The 24,799-nt window shown below is 38.1% G+C and overlaps 1 protein-coding gene across 6 annotated transcripts in view; it reads right to left on the bottom strand.

Annotated features, from left to right (window-relative positions):
• Positions 1-926: 926 nt before the first annotated feature.
• Rap1gds1 (Rap1 GTPase-GDP dissociation stimulator 1) overlaps positions 927-24,799 on the bottom strand; it is a 126,785-nt gene continuing 102,912 nt past the window's right edge. For 3 of the 6 annotated variants that reach the window (XM_027395826.2, XM_027395830.2, XM_027395828.2), the window contains 8 exons: positions 21,818-21,961; positions 21,229-21,360; positions 20,090-20,224; positions 18,790-18,915; positions 17,974-18,113; positions 12,086-12,212; positions 6,452-6,580; positions 927-2,711 (listed from right to left, as the gene is read on the bottom strand). In XM_027395826.2, the coding sequence (XP_027251627.1) occupies positions 2,584-2,711; positions 6,452-6,580; positions 12,086-12,212; positions 17,974-18,113; positions 18,790-18,915; positions 20,090-20,224; positions 21,229-21,360; positions 21,818-21,961 (1,061 nt within the window). In that variant the 3' untranslated portion in view covers positions 927-2,583. The remainder of the gene's footprint in view (positions 2,712-6,451; positions 6,581-12,085; positions 12,213-17,973; positions 18,114-18,789; positions 18,916-20,089; positions 20,225-21,228; positions 21,361-21,817; positions 21,962-24,799) is intronic. The other 3 variants (XM_027395827.2, XM_027395831.2, XM_027395829.2) reach the window with 2 other exon arrangements.

Raw genomic sequence — 24,799 nt, 5'->3', positions numbered from 1 at the left:
GCCATTCTGCTGGCCCTATATTACACTTTTAAATCATAGCAATCTCAACATTCCAGTCAGATATGCCTACACAACACACACACACACACACATATATATATATATATATATATATATATATATGTTACATGAAATGTTTGTCTCTATATGAATTTATGAGACCATCTGATTGTATAAAATGATTTACATTCCTAGTTGCATTTAAGAGGCTTCATATCAACAATCATTTTATATCACTTGATAATACTTGTGCAATTGAAATGTTATGGCTACACTGAGTAGAATGGCTGTTTAGCTTATTAATTGTACAAACTTTGTACAGTGATGCTCACCTATATAAGTGTCTTAGCCAGCTTGTGGTGCTGTTTCTCCCACTGTCTCCTTTAAAAGGCGCTCTGGGGTAGCAAAGTCATTTAATGTTAGCCCCTGAGGCTGAGCTTAATTAGCTGGAGATGAAGGATTATCTGGTCTTCATTCTTCCACCAACTGCCTGGACTTAGCACTGAATTTCCTAATTTGTGGCCTCTGTAATTAAGAGCACCATCCTCTGGAGACGTGGACTGCACTTGGTTTTGGTGGAGCTAGGAGTTCCTATTAGCTTGAATTGATTGCTGGCAGCTGAGTCACATGGTACCATTTTTCAAATCTATGACCTTGGAATGTTTCTATTCTGAGATTTTTGTCTATAATGCTTTTCAGTAAGAATGCAATCCATAAAGTGTTTTGTTGTAACAATCAGGAAGTAGAACTATCCAAATCTTATCTATCAGTCTATCTGGAATTTTTTTGAATTTTTTTTTTTTTTTTTTTTTGCTGGCAGTCTGAAAGTTGAGGAAGAATTCATTCTTCACCAACACTTAGTAGCAACTATTAACAAGCCCTGTTGTTGTGAAACTATATACAACATGGAGAGAGAAACCAAGTTATACCACTGTAATTTCATATGCTATTTATTTGTTAAGTTATTAATATGGACAGAATTATGCAACATTAGTCCACTTATCCAGCCCAGGAGAAAGACTTTAAAGAGCTCATTCCTACAATAAGTGTAGCACAAGCAGTCACAATCGTTCCCTTATTTGGCCATCAGTGGGAATTGCTAGTCAGGTTTGTACTTACTTTAAGTAAATCTTTGTTGAATTTAAAATTGTGAAAACCAAAGTCCGATTTAGATAATGCAGAGATACCTATATCTCCTGTTGGGGAGGAAGGAGCTGGTCCCCTGTTCAGCAGCCCCTCTCACTGCCCTCCAGCCTTGTAAAGGAGCCTACCTTCCCATATATATTAGCAGGGATCAAACTTGGGTGCTAGAAGGTAGGTCACAGGGAGTCCTGATTAATTTACAAAGATTGTGTGTCAAAGCTCTGAAAACTCACTTGGTAGTGGTTAGTGGCAGTGACGAGCACACTACATTTTGCCAAGAAGGTTTCTAACATCGAGTCCTGGCTTGCAGTCTGTGAGATTACTGTGGTTCTCAGTGGGCAAGTGGAGGTGAGAGACTCTTAACAATGACTGCTATGAGGCCATCTGCAAAATGTACCGGACTGGCTACTATGGCTTTTAAAACTGGCCTTCCTTTCTTTAATGTAGACAAGCTTACATCTTCATGTTTCCTCTTATATCCATCTAGAGTAGCACAATATATAAAAGGAGTATGAAAGATGAAACTCCTTACTTTCAGCCTGAAAGATGAAAAAATGGAGAGAGATAGAAAAAAAAAATCCATTCTCCACCAAACAAGCTGTACTCAATTTTCCTTGGTTGAAACATATGGCAAGTAAGTTTTAGCGACCCGTGTTGGACAATTGCTAGTTAACTGATGGAAGTTCTAGATGTAACCACACACAAATCAGAATGTAAAATATGGGCAAGATCCAACATGGTCCAGCATGCTAGGGTTTCTTTAACCCCTTTGTTCTGATCACACTGAAAACAGCTCAGCAATGGGCCTCTGTACTGCTCTCAGTTAAAGATGGAATGAGAAGCCTAATGAAGTCTTGCCATGTTGTTTGGCAAATTGCCTAAACAGTTCAGAAAAAGGAGAAACCATAGGGAAAGAGTGAGTATTGAATCTATTCAACTCTAGGCACAATGGGCCTGACATTAGTAGAAGACTAATGAGTGAGCAGCCATACGGCTTTTTATCACTGTGCTTCCTAAGCACCCAAAAATATGGTGCTACTTTTACTGTTCAGTTTCATCTTTAAATAAGCTAGACAGATCCTGCTGCATTCTTTGTTTCTAATTTACCAGTACATTGTTATGGAGCTTACTGCAGGTGAAGAGCAAGTCAGCATGTAGTACCAAGTTTACATCATCATAGGGCTACAACATGCACATTCTACTTAATGTAGCTCGAGCGCCAGGGATACAGGATAACAGTTATGGGTGGAGACTTGTTTGGACAGTTGTGTTCACATCAACTATGGGTGGAGAGATCTTATTAGGCAGGTACCTATAGAGTTCTTCGGTTGGTACTGGAACATTACACGCATGCACAAGAGGATGGAGCCGAGGAAGCAGCTGGATGGAGAACATTGGGTGGTCAGCTGGGGTGATGCCTTGTGCCGGGAGCGGCAGTTCTCAGCTTTCCACTGTAAGTCTCTGCTCTGTGAGAGAGGCCTGTTGGGCAACACTTTTGTTCTCATGACTTCGAAGTTTGGATACAACATCTAGAAAGGCCAAATCCTGCACTTCCTTGTAGAGAGATTCTGGAAGAGAAAAGTAAGATAATGCTCACATTTCTGCTACACTGATCTAATCTCACTGCATAGTCTACCCCAAACATAGACCTGATGATTTGACTAGACAGCTATAAAACCAGGAATAAATCAGGAAAGAATGCAACAGTTCTTAATATCTTTTTTAGGAATGCACTGTCATTTATAAAAATTTACATTAGGCTCTTAAGTCTACAGTTGTTTACAGTAATAAGCAGTAATTAAACACAGCTCATCATCTAATCTCAACATTTAGTAATCTACAACTTAACCCCATCAGCAGTTTCAGCAAAAAGCTAGTTTACTAAAAACCTGTAAAATTCTGTGTTAAGTGAAGTTTTTACTTCATATACTTTGAATAAATTCTGTGAAACTCACTTCCTTTTTAGATTTTTCTTTCTAGTTCACCTTTCCTGACCTTTCTGGCTCATTTAGCTTTAACTGTAAGAAAGTACAGGACTCCCAGTATGACTGAGAGCCTGCTACTGGGAAGAATGGCGTTTAAATATGCTTATTTATTTATTTTTTTAAATTTGCACTTAAACTACAAGCTTATACCACTGGGCATGTATTGTGGTTCGATGACAGTGTGTGGGAACTGACTCTCCTTTAACCATGTGGATCCCAAGAACTATGCACAGGCTTTGGTGGCAAGTGGGGCCATTTCCTTGGCTCCTGGTGTATTAATTTTGGTATGTCCAAACACCACAACTAATCTTTTAGTAAAAACAGAAAGAAGAAATACATCCTAAAGTCATATAGAATTTTTTTTCCTTCTTGTTTTGATACAGGGTCTCTCTCTATAGCCTGGATGTCCTATGTGATGAGCTATGGAGCTTACTACGTAGACCAGGCTGACCTCAAACTCACAGAAATCAAATCCACCTGCCTCAGCCTCTTGAGTGCTAGGAATAAAGGTATGGGCCACTATACTCAGCAAGTCACATAGAATCTTAAATAGACCCCAAGTTTACAAAATAACCTTGAGAAAGAACAAACCAGAAGTGTCTCCCATTTCTTGACTTTAATGCAGGTTCTGCTACAGAAACAGACACAGGCCAACAGAATAGAATGAGACCCATAATACTTACATTTGATTTGATAAGGGAGTCAAGATGGGTCAGGAAAGGGCTTTTCAACAAATGGTGGTGAGGAAACTGGATTGCCATATGTAAAGAATGAAACTGATGCCTGTTCTACACACAAACTCACAATGGAGCGATAATCTGAAACTTAGATTTTACTCTAGGATATAGCAACAAAAAGAAAAATGAACCAATGGGATTTCATTAAAATAAAAAGCTTTTGTACATCAAAGAGCATTATCAACAGAATTTAAAGATAACCAATGGAATGAGGATTATTTATAAATCGTACATATGATAAAGGATTAATGTCAGAACATACAAAGGAACCATACAAAACAACTTTCAGTGTGCACGTGAAAAGATTCTCCAGTATCACTGACGACTACAGAAAGGCAAATCAAAACAATCACCTCATATTCACTGAGAAGTGATTATTAAAAAAAAAAAGGGGGGAGGGTTAGTTGGGATGCTAAAAACTAGAAGCCATAGATAGGCATTACTGGCAGAAATGTTATACAGCCAAGCCCCTTTGGAAGACTGTATTGCAGCTCCTCAAAATATGCAACAGATTTATCCTATGATCTTATGCTTCTATTTTTATATACCCCAAAAAACGGAAAGCAGGGACTTGATGAGTGATTTTTATATTGGTGTTAAGTGGCATGACTGGTAGAAATAAGAAAGTGTCAAGGAAGGAATAAAATGTCATATTCACATACAACGGAATGTCACTTAGCATTCAGAACAAATATTTTATTATTCAACTCACATGATGTGCCTAGAATAATAATATAAAAAGCAGAATACAGACTTGCAGCAGCCAGAGGCAAAGGGACAACTGGGGGGAGGGGCTACTGCTTAATGTAGACAGGTCAGTTTGGAAAAATCTGGAGATGTTGGTGGTCAAGAAGCAAAGTGACCACACTTAGTGCCACCATACACTGAAGAATGGCTAGTATGGTAAAGCTATGTTTATGGATTTCATTACAATGAAACTATCTCATCGGAAGCCTATGAATATGCTTGAAACAATTCGGAAAAAATCTCAGGAGGAAAGGAGAAGGAAAAAGCAGCCAATGGGAATTTCAGCACTAAAGTAACCATTTCAGAAAACTGAAATACAACTTGATACTTTTAATACTGGAATAAAAGGATCTGAGAAATAATTGCTAAATATTAAGATGAGACAACATATTACTGTCTGAATAATAGATTAAAAAATGAAATAGAAGAAAAAAGGATAAAGCACCAGGAACCTACAGAACTACGACTAAAGAGCCCACATCTGTGCCATCAGAGACCTTGAACAAGAAGAAAACATGACAGACTTTAAAGAGAGTCCCAGGAAATAATGGTTAAATACTCCCCCAATTTAATAAGAGACACGAACCCATGTAGATTCTAAAAGCTGAACAAACTTCAAAAATGATAAACTCCAATCTGTGCTTCAAGATACATTTTACAACTTAAAAAATTGAAACACTGTATAAAGGAAACAGAAGACAGTGGATTTCTCACTAGAAAGGACCATATCTTTCTATAGACAGGATGTACAATGAAATCAGTTGACTATAGAAATTTTTTTAAAATGAAGGGATTAATGAAACATCTGTAAAGAGGGAAAATTGAATTTGTTGCTAAGAAGACATAACTTAGAATGGCTGGGGGTAGCTATTTAAGTGGAAAAAGGAGTAACTTTCCCTTAGAAGTGGTGTTAGTAAAACAATTGAAAGCACTGAAGAGTGGATTATAAAATGACACAAGTAAAGATTATCTACCAGATACTTCAAAGTTAGCAACAAAACTGTAGACTGAAACTAAGAGTAGAAAAAAATGAAAATGCTACTCAAGTAGGAGTAGCGATGCTGGTTAACAATACATAAATGAAACTTGAGAGCAGAGACTGAGAGGGACATGGAGACAGAAGAGTTACTCTACCAAGAAACTGCAGGAGTCCTCAAGTCAATACATGCCTACCAACCACTGACATTCTAAGAAAACACTGATAATGCATGTGTAAGTGTCCTTCTGGCTCTATTATTACAGGGAGGGGGGCTTCCATACTCTTCTCTCAATACTCAGGGCATCAGCAAGAATACAGGAAATACCATCATATCACCCCACAGAATTTAATTAAAACAGTAGAATGAATATTCATCCAAGTATCCACGGTACATATACCAATATACAGGATGATATCTTGAATAAAGTCTTTAGTTAATACTACAACATATAAAACCAGAACTTGTTCTTTACATAACCATGAATTTTGGCACTGATAATCACATTGATTTTTGCTGTCTGTACCATATGACACTGTTTTAGAAGAACCCTTTGGGAACAGTTTCAGTTTACAAGTAATCTTGGGAGCTGGAAGACGGCTCAGCTGTCGGGAGCACATCTTTGCTCTTACAGAGAGAGAACAGAGTTTGGTTCCCAATACCTACATCTGGCAGCTCACAACTGCCTTAATTACAGCTTTAGGGGGATCTGACACCCTATTCTGCCCTCTGAGGGCAAGTTCTGTATCCTCTTTAAAAAGCAGTAGAAATTAATTTTTAACAGTCATCATTTACTGTAACTATACATTTAACGTATGATGGAAGGCATACACTGGTATCAAGTGACAGAAGAAATACTTACCAGATCCCATGAGAGCACAGATGAGGACCATAGAGTTATATTTGATTTCTGGGGCACTTCTCTCATCTGCCAGCAGTCGGTGTAGAGTCTGTACAAGCTTAGCACTTTCAAGGTCTTTCTCGGCGGAACCTACAATGTGAAACAGAGTGTGTCACAGCCACTGTGGATGGTGGTAGTGCCATCAGGCTAAACAATGTTTCTGCATCAACACACTACTTACAGAGAACTTCCCAAAAAGGAGCCATGAGAATCTCTATGAAAAGACTATAGGATAGGTTAAGAGAGCTGCTTAAACAAAACAAAACAAAAGCCAAAACCACAAACTTTTAGCTGTTATTTTTTTCCAATATTAAAAAACATTAGTTGTTACCTACTTTTCTGTGATTTGTGTTTTTTAATTTCACCAGAAAAAAAAATCAGTATTAGAAAGGACAAAACAATACAATAATACATTCAGACATATATAAATAAAAAAAGAAACATGACAAAAACTCCTAAGTCATCTTGGAAGTATTCAAGGAATCAAACCTAAGAATCCACAGGGCAGGAGGAGTAGAGTCAGGCAATTTATCCAATGAAACAACAACTTAAACAGAGAAGACCCTATGCATGACAGATCACAGGCAAGATGCCAAGAACACAAAGAAACAGCACTAAAAGCTGTAAGGGGAAAACACACCAAAATACTCTATCTTTCATTAGCATTCTTAAAAATCAAGAAAGTATGGAACATCATAATTCAAGCCCTGAAAATAAGTGACTAACACCAAAATTACTATATCCAATAAAATTATTTCTTGAAACTCATGGAGAAATAAGGACAGTTCAAAACAAACTCAAATGGAGGCAAATCATACCAAGCAGGCCAGCCAGCACAGTAGAAGATTCTTAAGGAGTGTGCATAGAGAAAGAAGACAGCATCATCCATGAATACAAGGGTAAGTCAACATTGCATGAGAGGAACAGATGAACAGAGAGCCCAGAGGGGTCCATCACACCCAACACAGAAAATTGCTAATACTAACAGAAGGAAGATAATCCAGTCAACCAGAACGTCACCTAACACTATCACAGGAATCGGCAAACCCTTCTAAATGCTACCTTATGCAAATGGCCTCAATCTGCCAATTAACAGACACAGACTGAGTGGATTAAAAAAAAGTGATCTCTTGTCTCTAGGGAACACAGGCAAGATGTACAAACACGGGAGTGTAAGGCTGTATAAATCTACAAGGCAAACAGCGCGCTGGTAGAGCTGACAGGGGTTAGGATTAGTCGTTAGAAGGTAAGATAGGTAGGGAAAAGGGAGCCCTGGGAGCAGAGTTTCTCATGCCATGTCCTAAAATAGTGGGGACGGTGCCTACTTCCTGTTTCTTCTCCCCTGAAGCTAGAATGTGCAGGCTTGCTTGCCCTAGGCAAATGTAGTTGGACACAGGCTGCATATCAGTCAGCCTTTCTGTCTGTGAGTAAATCAACTGGGGGGTACATAGGAAAAACTCACACTCTGACACAGTCACCCAAAGATAGAACCCCTCCCTCTCCTGGAGAAATGTGGATTCCAGTTCTCTCTCCTCCCCTACCTCCCCTGCTTTCACTTTAAATAAAATCTGGCTTTGCAAACTTTCTCTCCTGCCTTTTACCCCTTTAATTGGCAGAAAAACCAGACCCATCCCTGCACTCAAGTAGACTCTAGCTCCAGACCTGTCAGGAGGGAATGTGGACGACAGTTCATCAAGACAGGTACCATCTGGGAACCGAATTTTGGGGCTTCAGATTTCAACAAACACACAAAGAACACAGGGGATTCCAATCCTCCATGCTCAGATTAGGACAGATCTGCCAAACAACCCAGCAAAGAAGCTGCAAAGCTAAGTTACACTCCAGACCAACCAGAGATTCCACCCAACCAATAAGGAACACACATACATTTTCCTTAGTGACATAATGGAAACTTCTAAATCTGATCATATCATAGGCCTCAAAACAAACCTTAACAGATAACCCAGAGGCAACAACAACAAAACACTAAAAAGCCTGAAATAATTCCTTCCATCTTACCAGAGCACAGTAAGCAAAATTAGAAGTCATTAGAAAGAGAAACATCAGAAACTATACAAATACTTATATGCTATAAAATTACACTATTAAATTAACAGTCATTGAAGAAACAAGATACAAAATTCCTAAAATCTCATGAAAATAACAACAGTACTATTTCTTATCATGAATTCTTGGATTCAGTGAAGGTATATTAAAATGAGAAGCTTATAAATACAAATGTACACACATGGATATATCAGGACCTCAGAGTTCTAACAAACTAAAGAAATCACCAAATCCAACACACAGCAAGATCTAATAGATATTAGGGTACAAGCTAATGAAAATGACTAAAAAATACAAATCAAAGAGTGGCTCCCTTAATCAACCAAACAACCCCTCCCCCCAAAACCTAAGATGTTCAATAAATCCTTAGCCAAACTAAAAGAGAAGACCCAAATTAATAGGATTAGAGATGAAAAGGGAGCTGTTACAACGAATGCCAAAAGATCATTGTGGGGGCACTTTGAAAGCTGAAACACCTAGATGAAATGGAGTGATTTCTAACTCATGTGACCTACCCATAACAAATTATGAGATTGAAGCAGTAAGTAATAAAGAGACACAGGCTGATTCACTGCTGAATTCTACCAAGCTTCTAAGAAGATCTAACATCAGTACTTCTCAGACTAGGGTAGCCTGATACCCTAACAAGAAAAAAACGTAAGAGTTACTACTGAATTCTCTGGTGAGCACACAACAAGAATTTCTCAACAATGTATTAGCAGACCAAATCCTAGAATACATTAAGGTGATTCTGAACCACAGATAATCAGATTTCTTAACAGGGTTGCAAGGCTTGTTCAACATATGAAAACCAATAAATATATCAGAAAAGTACTTCAGAATATCATAGAAAAGTACTTCAGGACATCACGACAAAGAAAGGGCATCTGAGAAAATTTATAGAGAAATCAGTAGACAAATATACCTTATACATTAAAGGCTACACACCACCATCACAGATGAAGTTATATACTAACTTCGGAAAAGAACAGAGCTTTCCTGTTATAATTCAGAACATGATAAGGCTACCCACTCTTCTCAACTCTTGTTTAATAGAGAGCTCAAAGTCTTAGCTAGTGCAGCAAGAGAAACATATAAAAAGTGATGCAAATAGGAAAGGAAGAAGCCACATTACCCCTATTTGCAAAGAACATGCTTCTCTACTTAAAAGACCCTATGGGCAGGGTGTGCTGTAAAGCAGTTTTGGGTCTTAGCCAAAAGTTATGTGGCTCTGATATACCATCTCTGGCTGACAGCTATCAGGGTCTGATTCTATTTGTGTCTTGGCTTTTCATGCAGAATTCTGCCCACACGGATGCTGTACACACACAACCACCAACAATCACAGACAGTAACTAATTTTGCTTTGTGGAAAGTTTGGAACACAGCCATACAAAAGACAGAGGTGAGAGTTTAGATAAAGGCAGTACTTTAAAGTGATAGAAAAAAATGTAGCGATTTCTAAAGGGAGAATCAGAAACAGCAGGCATAGAAAGTCTGGGTCAAAATAGGAGCACCATCCTTTACCCTTCTCTCCCCCTCTTTCTTTGAGACAAGGTCTCACATGAACTGCAGAGAGAAAAGGGCCAGGTAAAGTACCCTGCCCTGACTATATCCAAGACCAGGACTTGAAATTCCACCAATCCCTGAGCTTGCCCCAGAACCAGGCTACAAAAATCCACCAATCCCAAGCCACCCTCAAAAGTACCCCTCTCTGATAGGGGAAGTCCTTCTGTGCATATGTTTGTCTTATTGGTTGATAAATAAAGCACTGTTGTCCAATAGGGAAGCAAGATAGGTGGGCTAGGAGTTGAGGAGGATTCTGGGAAATGTAGGAATGGAGAGTCGCCATGTGATCGCCAGGAAGAGAGGACACAAGGCTGGTAAGATGAGATCTTATAAAAATATATAGATTAGTAGTTATGCTTGATAATTAAGACTGAGCTAGCAAATGGGAAATCCTAGTTATTGGCCAACAGCATTGTAACTAACATGAGACTCTGTGTGTTGTTTGGGGGCCCTAGCATGGCGGCAGGGCTTGGATGGCTGGCGGAAAGAGGTATCATTACACCTCTCCCCCAAGAAACCCTATATAAACTCTACCCTGTTCAGCTTGCTGCTGAGAGGCAGCCATCCTCCTGGATTTGTTCTTCTCAATTTGTTGTGCAGTGTGACAGCCTAGTGGAGCCCAGCTGTAACAACTTTCACCAGACAGAGCTGGACTGGAGTAGAACTATAACATTTTTGCTGAGGAAACTATCCCCTGCCAGAGCATAGCTATTACACTTGAATTGAGAAAACTTTCCTCTGGAGCAGAGCTGTAAGCTGCAAGGATTACAGTGACTTTGTGGTATTCTTTGGCTCCTAACGGCCAGGACACCTTTCCATCCAAGCAGCAATGCTTACACACACAAGGTGGACCTTAAAGTCACTATGCAGCAAAGGTGATGTTGAACTTCTGATCTTCTAATACCCTGGCAATGCTGGAATTTAGAGATATGGACCACCAGGCATAAAGGGATTGAACTCAGGACCTTGTGCATGCTAGGCAAGTACTCTGCCAAGATTCTGATTTTGTGGTGATTTATCATCATCATCATTATTGTTTTTCGAGACAGGATTTCTCTGTGTAGCTTTGGAGCCTATCCTGGCACTCGCTCTGCATGTAGACTAGGCTGGCCTTGAACTCACAGAGATCCACCTGCCTCTGCCTCCCAAGTTCTGGGATTAAAGGCTTGAGCTACCAATGCCCAGCCATGGTGATACATTATTTATTATTTAATAAAGCTTGCCTGAGGGTTCAGAATGCAAAGCCAGTCATTAGCCATAGAGGCCAGAAGGTGGTGGTACACACATTTAATCCCAGGACCCAGGAGACAGAGGCAGATGGATTGGTCTCTGTGAGTCCAAGACCACCCTGGGCTACACAAAAGTGAATCAGTCTGAAAGAGTAACAACAGAGCTCACGCCTTTGATCAGCACTAGGGAGGAGGAGACAGGAGTGATATGGCTAGGCGGAGAAAGGCATATGAGACAGGAACTCAAGAGCATTTTGCCTCTGAGGATTCATGGAGAGTACTGTCTCCGACGGTTTGTGGAGATGGGATTGCCATTTCAGTTTAGTTGAGGTAAGAGCTATTGGCTGGCTGCTTTGCTTTTCTGATCTGCAGCTTGAACCTTAATATCTGTCTCTGGGTTTTTTATTATTTGTGTTACATTTCTTACTGTGATATTCCAGGTTTCATTTCAATTATAAAGTCTACTGAAAATGTTTTATGTATTTTCTAAATAATATATTACTTAAAAGTTAAGCCCCAAAGTGCTGATCTAAAAATGTTAGACAAAGCATAGAGTTACAGGAAACACCTGTGACAGCAACTTACATGATTTTCCATATATTCAGATTTAAGTAGACACTAGCAAAATACTTCCACAGACAAGGTTCTATTTGATTTCAATTCCACTCCTGTGCTTCCTTTCATCCAAGATAAAAATAGTAAAAAATAAGTTTGTCAGCGAGGTACTTACCCAATTCCAAAGCTGCTATTAGTGCCAAAGCAACAAGAGCTTCATTCTGCATTATTACATGTTCACTAGTTGCCATGGTAACTAGATGCTTAATGCCACCACCCTGCACAATGGTTTTAATTACATCCTACAATAAATAAATATCATAGAATTAGTTCTATACATAATAAAGAGATGGCATTACAATCAGTCAGCTCATTGTTGAGTGGTTTATCTGACAGTGTCCTGTGTGAATCATGACATTTCAACCATACTTTTTTTTTTCCTTCACAGAAAAGGAAAAGCTTTTAGCTTTAAATAAATTCATCAAAAGATGACAACTTAAATTGCCTAAGAGAAAAAGACCATTCCATTTCCTATCAAGGAACAGAGAGGCCTAGAAGCTACTGAAAATAAAGAAGTGTCATTTCCCCAAATGTTTGTATATCAGGATCAACAGAAAAGAAATAAAATTTGGACTTAAAAAAGCTTTGCTTTAAAAATATTTATGATAGGTCGGGCATTGGTGGCACACCCCTTTACTCCCAGCACTCGGGAGGCAGAGGCAGGTGGATCTCTGTGAGTTCAAAGCCAGCGAGTGCCAGGATAGGATCCAAAGCTACACAGAGAAACCTTGTCTCGAAAAACCAATATATATATATATATACATATATATATATAATGCCAGGCAGCTATTCTCTAGATACTCTGGGTAAATTTTATTTTATTTTATTTTATTTTAGAAAATTATCTTTTACCCCTTTGTTTTATTTGGCAAATTTGAGAATATTAAATGTTCAAAGATTGAGAGCAGGAGAACTAGCCTTCCCCAGACAAGAGCACATCAACTGGCTATCCAATGCCAAACAGTCAGTCCTGAAAACATACATACATACATGCATAACTGGTGACAAATGAGGTCATGAACTTGAGGGAGAGAGAGAGGGAGGGTACATGGAAGTTTCTGGAGGGAATAAAGGGAACAGAGAGACTGTAATTGCAAAAAACCAAAATAATAGCACACAGCACACGAACACACACAACAACAACAAAACAAACACAAAGAACTTTAGTCACAATTATTCTGGTCCTATTTTCTCACTGTGACTCTAGGGAGAGGTGGCAGGTAGCAGGGAGCTGTGGGGTGGAGAAGTCCTAGGACCAATACTGACTTTGACAAAGCAAACTCTGAGCCTGTCTTCAAGTGACTTCATCTGTGACATGATTTATCTTTCCTATGTTTCTGGAGTAACTATAAAGTTATATAAGAAGGACATAAAAGAATGTGGCAAAAGTCAGATGCAGTAAGTAGTCACATTTCTTCTTAGTGATTATTTTGTCTTCATTCTGCTACAAATTTTGGTTTCTTAATTCTTATGCTGATTTTGTGGAAAATCACAATTTCAGAATAATTTACTTTCTGTTAACTTCAATGATGTACAAATCAAATTATGACTACTTTTCTAATTCTCAAAATTATTTAAAATAAGGTTTCCTTTATATTTCTATCTTACATAAAATTTTAACCACTTATAGAAAATATCATGGCTTTGAGCCCTGTGATAACATTCCAAATTAAGAGCACCTAAGAATTGGCATTTTTATGGGCAGCTATCAAGTGTTTTCCCCTGAACCTCTTTTAAAATTGCATTTATTATTTATTGTGTTTGTGCATGTGAGTGTCAAGTGTGCTTACAGAGGTCTCAGAGAACAACTCTTGGGAATTCTGCCACCTGTGGGATCCTGAGATCAAACTCTGGGAGTCAGGCCTGTTCATAAGCCACACTTCCCACTAAGCCACCTCATCTGCTCCTGGGAAACGATGCTTTAAGGGCTTTTCTAATCATTGCCCACTTGGTAAAAAGTAACAGTTTATTGGAACTTAGATAGGAGCTTCCTGAGTTAGTAGATGCATGTAGTCTCCTAAGGAAAGTTTGTGGCCTGTCAGTTTTTCTTTTGTAAATGGCTAGTTTCCTGGGGCAGGACAGCAGGGAAGGGAGGGAGGAAGGAAATAAATCTGTAATGAGAAACAGTCTCTAAGCCCAAACATGTTACCTCTCTTACCAGAACAGGTGCCTGAGTATTTCCTTTTTTAAATGTCTATCATCTCTCCAACTATTTCAACACATTTATTAAGCAGCTTGTCCATATGGCTGATTTCTGATAGAATATGATAAAAGTTTTTGGCACAGTTCATTTTTATCCTCTTGAGGATTCTATGAGCAAGATACTGTCTCCAGTTTATAAATGAAGAGTGACATCTGCACAGCTCAGACTGGGACTAAGGTAAAGCCAAAGGATTTCCAGATCCTTGCTCTAGCAGTTATGTGCACAGCAAAACTACACATAGTTCACTCACCATGCCATACAGTCAGCAGCTTTATGTGATCCAAAGAGGCTCCACAAATGTATTTATAGTTATATTTAACTTCAAGATTTTTTTCCCAGAAAGAAAGGCTAATTAGCACCATTTCAGAAATCAATAGGTCCACCTGGAGTATTACAAGTTTAATATTCTTCAAAAAATAAATCCAGCTATTCAGTAAGTATCTCTCAAACCACTTCAATAACAATGAATAAACTAAATAATGTGAAACAGCTCGTAAGGAGTCTTTTTAAAAATAATTGTATATTTTTATTTTATTGTCATTGGTGTTTTGCCTGCATTTTTATCTGTGAGGATGTCAAATCTCCTGTAGCTGGAGTTACAGACAGCTTTGAGCTGCCATATGGGTGCTGAGAATTGAACCCCGGTCCTCTGGAAGAACAGACAGTGTTCTTAACCACTGAGCCATCTCTCTAGCACTATGAAGAGTCTTTATCTAGAAAATTTAGAAATATTTTATACCAAGTTTAAAACAATGTTTTATCTTACAGTTTTATTTCTTGATGAGGTTTTTTGTTTTGTCTTTTAATAAAAAAAAAAAAAACAAAAAACAAGTTCTGGAACCCATAAAACAAAGGCAAACAATCCATGCTGACAGTCTCATCTCTAGTATTTAGCTGTTTCCCCTTAATGACTGACCCAGGCACAGCTTAGACTGAAGCTGTGTACTAGTGTGCACTGTAGACGTTCTGTGATAGGCTTAGGTTTCAGCCCACCTTTACTGCACTGTAGTATGATGTACTGTACATGTAGCCAATGAGTCATGTAACAAAAACTTTCTTCTTAACATTGTATCAGTGCTTGCTCAGAAATCTGAATAAATGTCAGATGAGTGAGCCAAGGACTAATCACATTAGTCTGAACAGGGTTTTAAAAGGCTTAATAAACAGGGAACATTAAACCTTGAAAAGGTCCCTGTTTAAGTAATAAGCCTACTTTGGTAGGTGGGTGACTTGGTCCAGGCAGCATGTACTTCCTTTGTGCTCCCAGCATTTGGAAAGCATGAATTCACCTAATAGTGAAGCAAAGGAAGTTACTACACATGACTGAGATGACTAAACGTGAAACCGGTGAGTCTGTGAAGATTTTTGGAGGGCTAAATCTTAAGAAAAAATTCAGGATGGCTTTGAAAGGAATGCAGCATTCCAACCCAATACAGTAATTAAAGACGGTTACAGTTTTATTTTGTTGGTTAATGACCAAAAACAACAATATCCATCCCAAATTGAGGATTTGTAGAAGTGTGAGGTCTGGGAAAACTAGTAGTTGTTCTTACTGAAATTTTGTAGCCTCTCAATTCCTGGACCAGTAATAATGTTGCCAATTGACAAAAAAGCAAGGAGAGAGATAACAATTGAGAAAACTCTGTAGGGATGTAAACTCTGTAGGGATGTATCCAATGTTTAATGACTTCAAAACTTTATTCCAAAGCCTTAACCAAAGTATGTTCAGTGTATAGTTTAGAGACACAACTTGTAAAACAAACTCTTGGTTATAGCAATCAGTTATTAGAGAATTACAGGGTTACAGTGGTTCATTAGAAATGTTTAAATCTATGCTGTTAACCCCTAAGCAACCAAAGGGGACACACTACTTATGTAATCAAGCCTTCCATATAACTGTGCCTGTCTGTCTGTTCCTTTTGAGACAGGGTCTCACTATGCTGACCTGAGTTGACCTGGGCTATGAAAGCCCACCTGGATCAAATTCAGAGACACACATGCCTTTGTCTGCCATGCGTTACCACACCCAGCTTTAGACACCTGTTGGTAACATCTCTTGGAATAATTATTTAATAGAATATATTTTAAAAACCACTGTTCAAAAGTAAGTATTGACTCCACTTCACTGTTATATTAAAAATAATTTAAATGAACAATCCTGATTTAGATCCCATGTAACAACTACACCTTAAAGGCTGTTAAACAGGAATAAGAACATTGGTTTATATGTTTATTAACAGCTTATTCTCAAATGTAGGAATGACATGTAAGGCAAAGAAATACAGCCACGTGTACTAAATTGTAAACCTAAAATTATGTGACCATAGGCTGCAAATCTTACACAGTTCCTAGTTGTTTTCTGTTATATGTACATGCATATGTACATGCACATCTTCGAAGACAAGCCATATTTTTCAACTTTCCAAGAACCTAGTAGGTGGTGCATACTTAATGGACACTTAAAAACTTATCTTCGGGGTGGAGGAGGAAGTATTAGTTAGGTGAAGTAAACGGGCACCTGTGACAAATGATGATACACATAAAGCATCTTAATATTTACATTTCAACTCAGTGTCACAGTATTTGAAATTTTTTTTTAAAAGTTGGTATGAATTTTTCCATGTATAACTGAAGCGTATAGCTTAGTCATTTATTTATCTTTCTATTTATTGTGCCTTACTACCACATGGAACCAGAATTTATCTAAGAGTTCCATGTTCAGATGCAAGAACTATTTTGCTGTTGTATGTAATACAGCAAACAGAATGATGGTTTGACTAAACTTTGAAATGTTGGTGGGAAATCCCAGAGGACAGAGAAAGACTAAAGGGGTAAATACTCTAAAGAGCCTGGGAAAGTGGGTTAGAATACAGCAGTGAGCCACCTGAGCTGCTCTTCTGTATCTTGTTTGGACAACTGGCATATGCCCTATCTGGTACGAAGCCCCAAACTCACTCAATGAACTGCCTGCTCCCGTATCCCCAGGAGAGAGGCCAGCTGATTCCATTGCCTATGCCTTGTTAAGTCCTATTTCCCATCTTCACTGCTACTACTCAGCTGGACCGGGAGTTGGAACAATGAAAAGAGTTTGTCAAAATGATGATTTGCAGTTTCAAAGCTCAACCACAAATGACATCATTTCTTATGTACCTTTTGCTTCAACTTCTCCTTTTTTTCCTGCTCACATTAAACTCTAAAGTGATTTTTCTACATAGAAATGAAATAATGACACTCTGCTGGTTAAAATCCTTCAAGAAGTTTATACTTCTCCTGGGCATGGTGTCACATGCCTCAAATCCCAGCCTTTCAAGGCCGGTCTGGGCAAGATAATGAAAGTATGTCCTAGCATATCCAAGCCTGATTTAGTTCCAGTAATATCGGAGGGGTAGAAGACCTACTCTTCCAGAGAATCTAACCACATACTTTCAGTGGCATATAATTCATGCTAAATATGAATTATATGCCACTCTCCAACAGACTTGCATTTGCTGTTTTCATTTAAAACTGTGCCTTTTGACATCTGGGTGTGTATATGTACACAGACACAGACCCTCCTCCCCACACACATGTACGTCTTTGCTGAAAAAACCCTTCTCCACTCTCTCCCTCAGCCCCTACCTTTAAGTATGGTGTAATAAAGTTAAAAGCCTCAGTCTTTATTTCCTGCTGGTATTGGAGATCAGCATATTTATAGAAAATACATGAATATGCTAGCAGGTGGCACATAATCTACAATGCTAGCTCCCACCATGACCACTTTAATACTTGTTACTGTACAGCCAGCTTCCTCCAGAACTTACTTTTGATTTACTGTGTCGTATGAGGGCAGAGAGCAGTCTGTTTGACTCTCCCATCACACCAGCATGATCTTTGGCTTCGCACCACTCAACCAAACGCTCCACCAATTTAGCATTTTTTCCCAGTTGTTCAGCAGCTTCTGCTATAGGAAACAAGGCAAACCAAAAACTGACTAAATCACTGATAGGCAATCAGCTGACATGAAAGCGGGTACAGGAAGGAAAATTACAGGTCTAAAAAATAGTGCAACAATTTTATAAAAGCAACTACTGCAAATGCTCCTCAACTAATGAGCAAACTAGCTTATTCCATAATGTTACAGGCTTTCACGCAAATATAAAAACATGTAACTTCATATTCTTGGTTAAGCCTAACAGTCAGTCAGGGCTCTGGCAGACTGGAACAAATGTGTTTCAAAAGGACTCCAAGCAATCAAGACAGAGAAGGATTAAGAATTAGGAAATACATAAAAACAACTGAGTTCACTGCTAGTAGTCTTTATTATTGCTTCTTCAAATAGAAAAACACAAAATAAATCCTTAAAAATGTTGACCATCACTGTACTAAAGCATGGTTGCAAGACAAGGCAAACATGGGTATGAAAAGTCTAAGCACAAAACCCCAGTAGAAAGACTTCACACCAACGTACAAAAGACTTAGGTATTAATAGTATATAACATGTTTTTACTCAAAATCATTTAGCATAAGAATTAAGTCTAAAATCAACTCTTAAACTTTTGTTTTCTATTTACTTTTTAAATTCTGTAATTCTGACAACTAGGAACTTGGAATGTGACTTGGAAACCATTTTCTTTTACCTTGTGCATCTATTAACATTCTTAGTGTTCCCAGGAGTTTGAACTGGACTGGGGGCATTTCAGATTTAAGGAATTTCAAAACTGTCTCTGTGACCCCAGCTGATAACATCTTTGCTTTATTTACAACTAGGAAGAAAAAGAGACTATGGTTAAAATGGTGCTAACACTCTCAATAAACATTCAATTCAACACACATCTAGTACCTACTAGCTTTAAGACCCTGTGTTATGTTTTTCTATTTAGAAATGCTAGGAATATATTCCATCATTCCAGAGAATGAAATGGAGAGGCAGGAAGATCAGGAGTTCAAGGTCCTCATAAACCACATAACAAAATAGAGTAGCCTGGGATACAATCTATTTCAACTCACCCCTCACACCTTCCCCCCCTCAAGGGGGAGGCGCAAATAAACAATAAGATTGGGTATATGGAAGTAACCTGTTTATAGGAACATAACACAAAAATCATACTAGTTTTTAAAAACACAACTTTAATCTGAAAATGTTGACATCTTACAAGCTACGCATGCACTCTTAGTGTCCTGAAACTAGCTCTTTAGACCAGGCTGGTCTCAAACTCACAGAGATCCACCTGCCTCTGCCTTCTGAGTGCTGGGACTAAAGGCGTGCGCCACCAACGCCTGGCTACTAATATAAATGTAATACATTATTAAATATTATCAATGTTATGCAAAACAAATACAATTGAATTGGATCTTCATATTACTATACTATACTTCATCAGAAATTTAATTTTAGTAAGTAGAATAAAAGAATTAGCCTTAACAATCATCTAGGTCATTTCTCTAAAAATGTCGTTTTATGGCTCAAAACTTAATACAAAGCTATACTGAGGCTATTTTCAAAAGCTATGTATTTGCTCATAGGATGAGACAAAGACCAAAAAGGACCCTACTACCTTATGTAACTATTATTTCGGGGATCCTGTTCACTGATGTTCTGTATCTTACTTCACCTGGGGATGCCTAAGAAAGCAAAGAGCTCATAAAAACTGATCAGTTCATTTAGTTCTCTCAACAGATCACTTTTGCACTGTCTCAGAAAATATACTTAACATATAGTCTCCACTTCTTAGTTAGGAAAAAGGTGAATAATTTGAAGACTCTTCTTAGTACCACCCCTTTGTAGCCCTGGCAGGCCTGGAACTCACTTCTTATATGTGACTGGCCACTAACATCCTTGCCTCCCCAGTGCTGGGATTAAAGGCATGTGTCACAACAGCTCGCTCTCCCCCTTTCTCTGACAGGAGGTCCATGAACCACATAGCTGCTCCATCTTACCTGGAATGGCAAGATTCCTGAGGGCACTGAGTGCTGCGTGCTGCACAGTCACGTTCCCGTCCTCGACGTGTCTGTCGAGCAAGTCCATGAGCTTTTCTACAATCCCACTGTCTACCATGTGAATACAATTCCCATCTACACAAAACAAAGGCAAACGTCCTCCTTTATAAAACTGTGGCTAAGTAGCTTCCAGCACTAAATCTTTTAAACTCATCTATGTCACAAGCCTAATATTCTGCTGGTCTTACATTACTAAAAAGTTCTTCTAAAGAGAAGGGAGGAGAAAGTAAGTCAGCCACTATAGTCTAGAGTTTGAACTTTTCGGGAGCAAAATCTCAAAGTATGAGATGTTCTAAAGTCTGAAAAATCTGTGGTAGAGACATGAATCTGTAGGCAGAAATTATACAACTGAACTGATACAATCAGTCAGCCACAGTTAGGATACACTAAAAATATCATCTAAAACTATTCTCAGACTACGTATATAAAGTGTATAGGAAACAGGTAAATTTCACGGTTAAGCCTGGGTCTTCTGACCAAGATATTGCCTAATGTCTATATAAATATTCCAAAGTCTGAGAAAATCCAAAATCTACAATGCTTCAGGTCTCAAGCATATTGGATTAAGGAACAATCAACCTGTGTCATATATGAATAGTTCACATTGAAGTAAAGTTGAATTAGAAAAACAGCCATAATTCCTAGTTCTTAGATGAACTATCAAGGGTATCAGATTACAAGCTAAATACTGTACATCCATAGGATTATTCATATGTAAATTTCATGGGTATAACCCAATAACCCAAGGATGAGTATTCAGATTATTCAAGCCAAAATAACATGACTGGGAAAGGAACACAGCCCCCATCAGATGTATATGCTTGAGTTAACTTGAAGTGCAAAGTATTCACATCCAATGCATGATCATTGGTCTTTAAATTTCAGAATTCCTATGACTATATTATATATCATTTGTTAGTAAAGTCACTACAAATATTTCAGACTTCTAAAAGATTACGGAAACAACACACAAACATTTCTGTACTGTACATTTTTGGAGTATGTGATAGAAAGCAGAAACTTAAAAATGCAGAACACTTTATGCACAAGGAATAACTTATAAATATGTATATATATACCATTCCTGGCAAAATTCGCAATTGCTAATGCCCCAGCAAGCTGCAGCTGGTGGTTATTCGATGGAATCCAAGAAAGCACCCTTTGGAACACACTGCCCTTTCCTCCTTCAAAAAGCTTCTGCATGGATTCATCTGGAGGGAAATGAAACAAAAAGTTAAATAAGATAAATACAATTAGAGTTAATAAACCCATGCTCCAAAGTAGATATCCAACTAGGAAACTAGACAGCTCACAAAACATGAAGTTCATAATATGAAAAATCTTGTCATAGGTGATTAGTAGAAATTAGATGCTAAAGTTTATAAACTGCATAGCTCAATTTCCATATACCACCCAGCTTTTAGTACTCTCGTGTCATACTGTCTCTCCATATGACAGGTCTTCAAACACTGGAAAACAGCAAACACTTAACCTTTTCTTGAGTTTATATCTTCTTTTCATAGTGTGTATAAGGTTTCAAAGTCACCATAGCAATAGTAAGTGAGATAAGAAAGTAAGAAAATGCCTGGTATAGTGTTTATGAAAGGCATAGTAGGTCTAAAAAAACCTGATGGCCATGTTCTTTGATTGGCAGAAGATAAAACTCACCTCCAAGAAGTAATAAAACCATCAGATCTGAGGCAGTTTTAAGCTCGGCAGCATCATCCTCTTTGTCACTATCCACCGTCTGCTGAACAATCTCTAGCAGACACTCTACCAAACCTGCTTCCACCAGCTGCAGTTTAATAGCATCTGAAGGACAATGGGAACAAAACAATAAGTTTTGATGACATAGGGCTTTCGGTATAAGTGACTGGTCATCAAGAATTTTAACTAGTGTTATTTCAAGCTTAGTTAATGCACAACTTAGATAAAAAAAAAAAAAAACAGCAAAACACCTTTGAACAATTGAGTTTCAAGATGAAGTACTTGATGGTCCAGCTTGATTATGAAACTCACTTCAGTTTTCTATTTGAAATTATTTATCGTCTCAAATGTCTTACAGCACCCAAGTACTCCAGGTCTACTTTTTAGCTCTGACAATAACCAATATCACTATTCTTTTAGATATTATGACTATGTTAAAAGGCAAGAGGATATTATACAAATGTCTATAATATAAAAACATATCAGTTATGTAAAGTTAAAATACACCTACTATCATTTTTGAATAAAAAGCTATCAAAAATTAAGGTCCTATTAGAAAATCTGAACCTACATACAAGTATACTTAGTTTGGTATTTGTATAGATGGAATTTTTCTAGTGTCGTTTATAACTTAGTAAGTCTTGGTGTAAAAGAGCTGCAAGTTTTCACTAATGTAAAACCTTTTGAGATCACAGGTACATGGTGATTCCTTACATTAAATTCTATTTCTTAATACATCTTTAAAATGTCTGTAATACAGTTGAAAGGAAAGTCCTCCCATGGTTAATTGATAAACTATGATATTTCAGAAAGATGATTTGTAATAGTTTCATTAAAAAAACCTGACTGTAACTTCAACACATACTGTCTAATGTGTCTAATAAGATAGTGCTAATATCTTATTCTATTATTATACCACTTGTGTTCTTAAGGATTTTATATTTGTAGCCTTATCCATCTCCTCTTTGCAAAGAAAAAACAAAGAGTTTAAATTTTATTGTTTTAGCTGGATTTTACTTCAGTCATTGGCTTCCATAAACTGTATGTGTGTCACATACAGCAATGACAGTTTCAGTTTGTCATGTGGAAGAAATATTTTAAAATACACATATACTTAATGTTTATTCTTTTAGGTAACTTGAGCATGGAAATTTTTAACTTATTATCACCAGGATTATTATATATTTAAGTACACGAAATACTTTTTAAAAAAAATGCACCTGTATCAGGCAATACTTAAAGTAGGATGTTTCCTTGGTTACAGAACACTAGGGCTAGAGATGTGCAGAAACTAGGATTGAAAACCATGATTTAAAAAAAAATAAAAGCCTTAGAAATGTTAAGGCCTTGAACTACAGAGATACAAAGTTACAATTACTGAGAAGGGAAGTGCTTCTGTGTATGTTTGTCTTAATGGATGATAAATAAAGTACTGTTTGGCCAATGAGGCAGCAAGTTAGGCTGGACTAGGAGTCAAGGAGGATTCTGGGAAATGTAGTAAAGAAGTGGTGATCTAGGCAGGAAGTGACATAGCAGGGAGACTCGTATATATACAAGCAAGGGCTAGAAGGGAGTTATCCCTTTCACTCTTCCTCCTGCTCTCTGCTCTGAGCCGCCGCATGATCCCAGGAAGAGGATGCCAGCGGAAGGCATCCTCCATAATATAAGCTTTATAAAATATATACATTTAAGATTATTAAGACTGAGCTAGCAGATGAGAAATCCTAGTCGGTTGGCTAAGCAGCATTTGTACCTAATATAAGTCTCTGTACGTTACTTTGGGACCTTAACGTGATGGCAGGCAGAAGAAAGCGCCAGCGTGGCGGCAGGCTCCGGCTTTGGAGGAAATACTTATTGTTACAAATTACTCTTCTTGTATAGCAAAAGAAAAGAATCAAACAGGATGCAAATAATTAATACAGAAGCAAGTTTTGTGAGGTCTGTCATTCTGTCCCCTGCAGTTATTCAACAGAGCTTAGCTGGAAGAGAAAGCACTAACAAATGAAAACCCTGCTTTATGGGAACTCTGCCAGGAGGGGATTTTTTGGCATAGACTTGAAGATCAGGGTAACATTTTCATTTTGTGGAGCCATGTGATGAGATGCAAAAGAAGTTTCTCATTAAAGAGTGAGATTTAAGGCATTTAGAACATGTCACATGTGCAGAATGAAGGTTACAGACCTTTCTTACAGTCTGACTGTAACCACAGATTTGGTTAACTCAAGGTGCCTTAGTGAAGATCAGCTGGACATTTTGGCAAAGCAGACTTCCTACCATGTTGATCAACACTATTTTACACAGGACTATCCTTCTCACTTGTTTGTATGGTATGTGTGAGTGTATAAGGTATATCACACTCTCACATACATACACACTAACCTGCATTACACATCAAACAAAGGCAGGCAGGCAGTTTGGGCTCATGCTTCAGTCGGCCACACTGAGGTAGAGCACCATCACTAGGAAGGTTTGCACAAAGGTAGGGCAGGGCTCTTCCTTCTTAGTTAATCCTCTCAGGACCCTGACACACATGCTCAGTACACTTCAATCCTAGGAGCTTCTCAACCCAGGCCAGCCAATCATATAACCTTTATTTAAAAGCCATACATGCAAAAAATATAATATAAACATAAGCAACTGTAAAAAAGACAATTACTCAGACCAAGAAATAGCCAACAATCTAAGACTTCCCTTCATAGATTTCTCATTCTGACCACAAGCCCCTCCCTTTGTATCCCTCATGCCAATACCCTGGTGGCTGTGATAAATCACCTCCACACTTTATCCTCCTCTCACCAAATAAATAATCATTCCTAACAACTAGCTTATTACTGCTGTCTTTTCTTATTACTATTTATGTGTGTGTGTGCTGGGTATTGAGCACAGGCCCACATGCATTCTAGGCTACAGAGCTACAGCAGCCCTGACTTACTTTTTATTTAA

The sequence above is a fragment of the Cricetulus griseus genome, assembly GCF_003668045.3.
Source record: "Cricetulus griseus strain 17A/GY chromosome 1 unlocalized genomic scaffold, alternate assembly CriGri-PICRH-1.0 chr1_0, whole genome shotgun sequence".
Lineage (NCBI taxonomy): Eukaryota > Metazoa > Chordata > Mammalia > Rodentia > Cricetidae > Cricetulus > Cricetulus griseus.
This window is presented reverse-complemented; position numbering and strand designations above follow the sequence as displayed.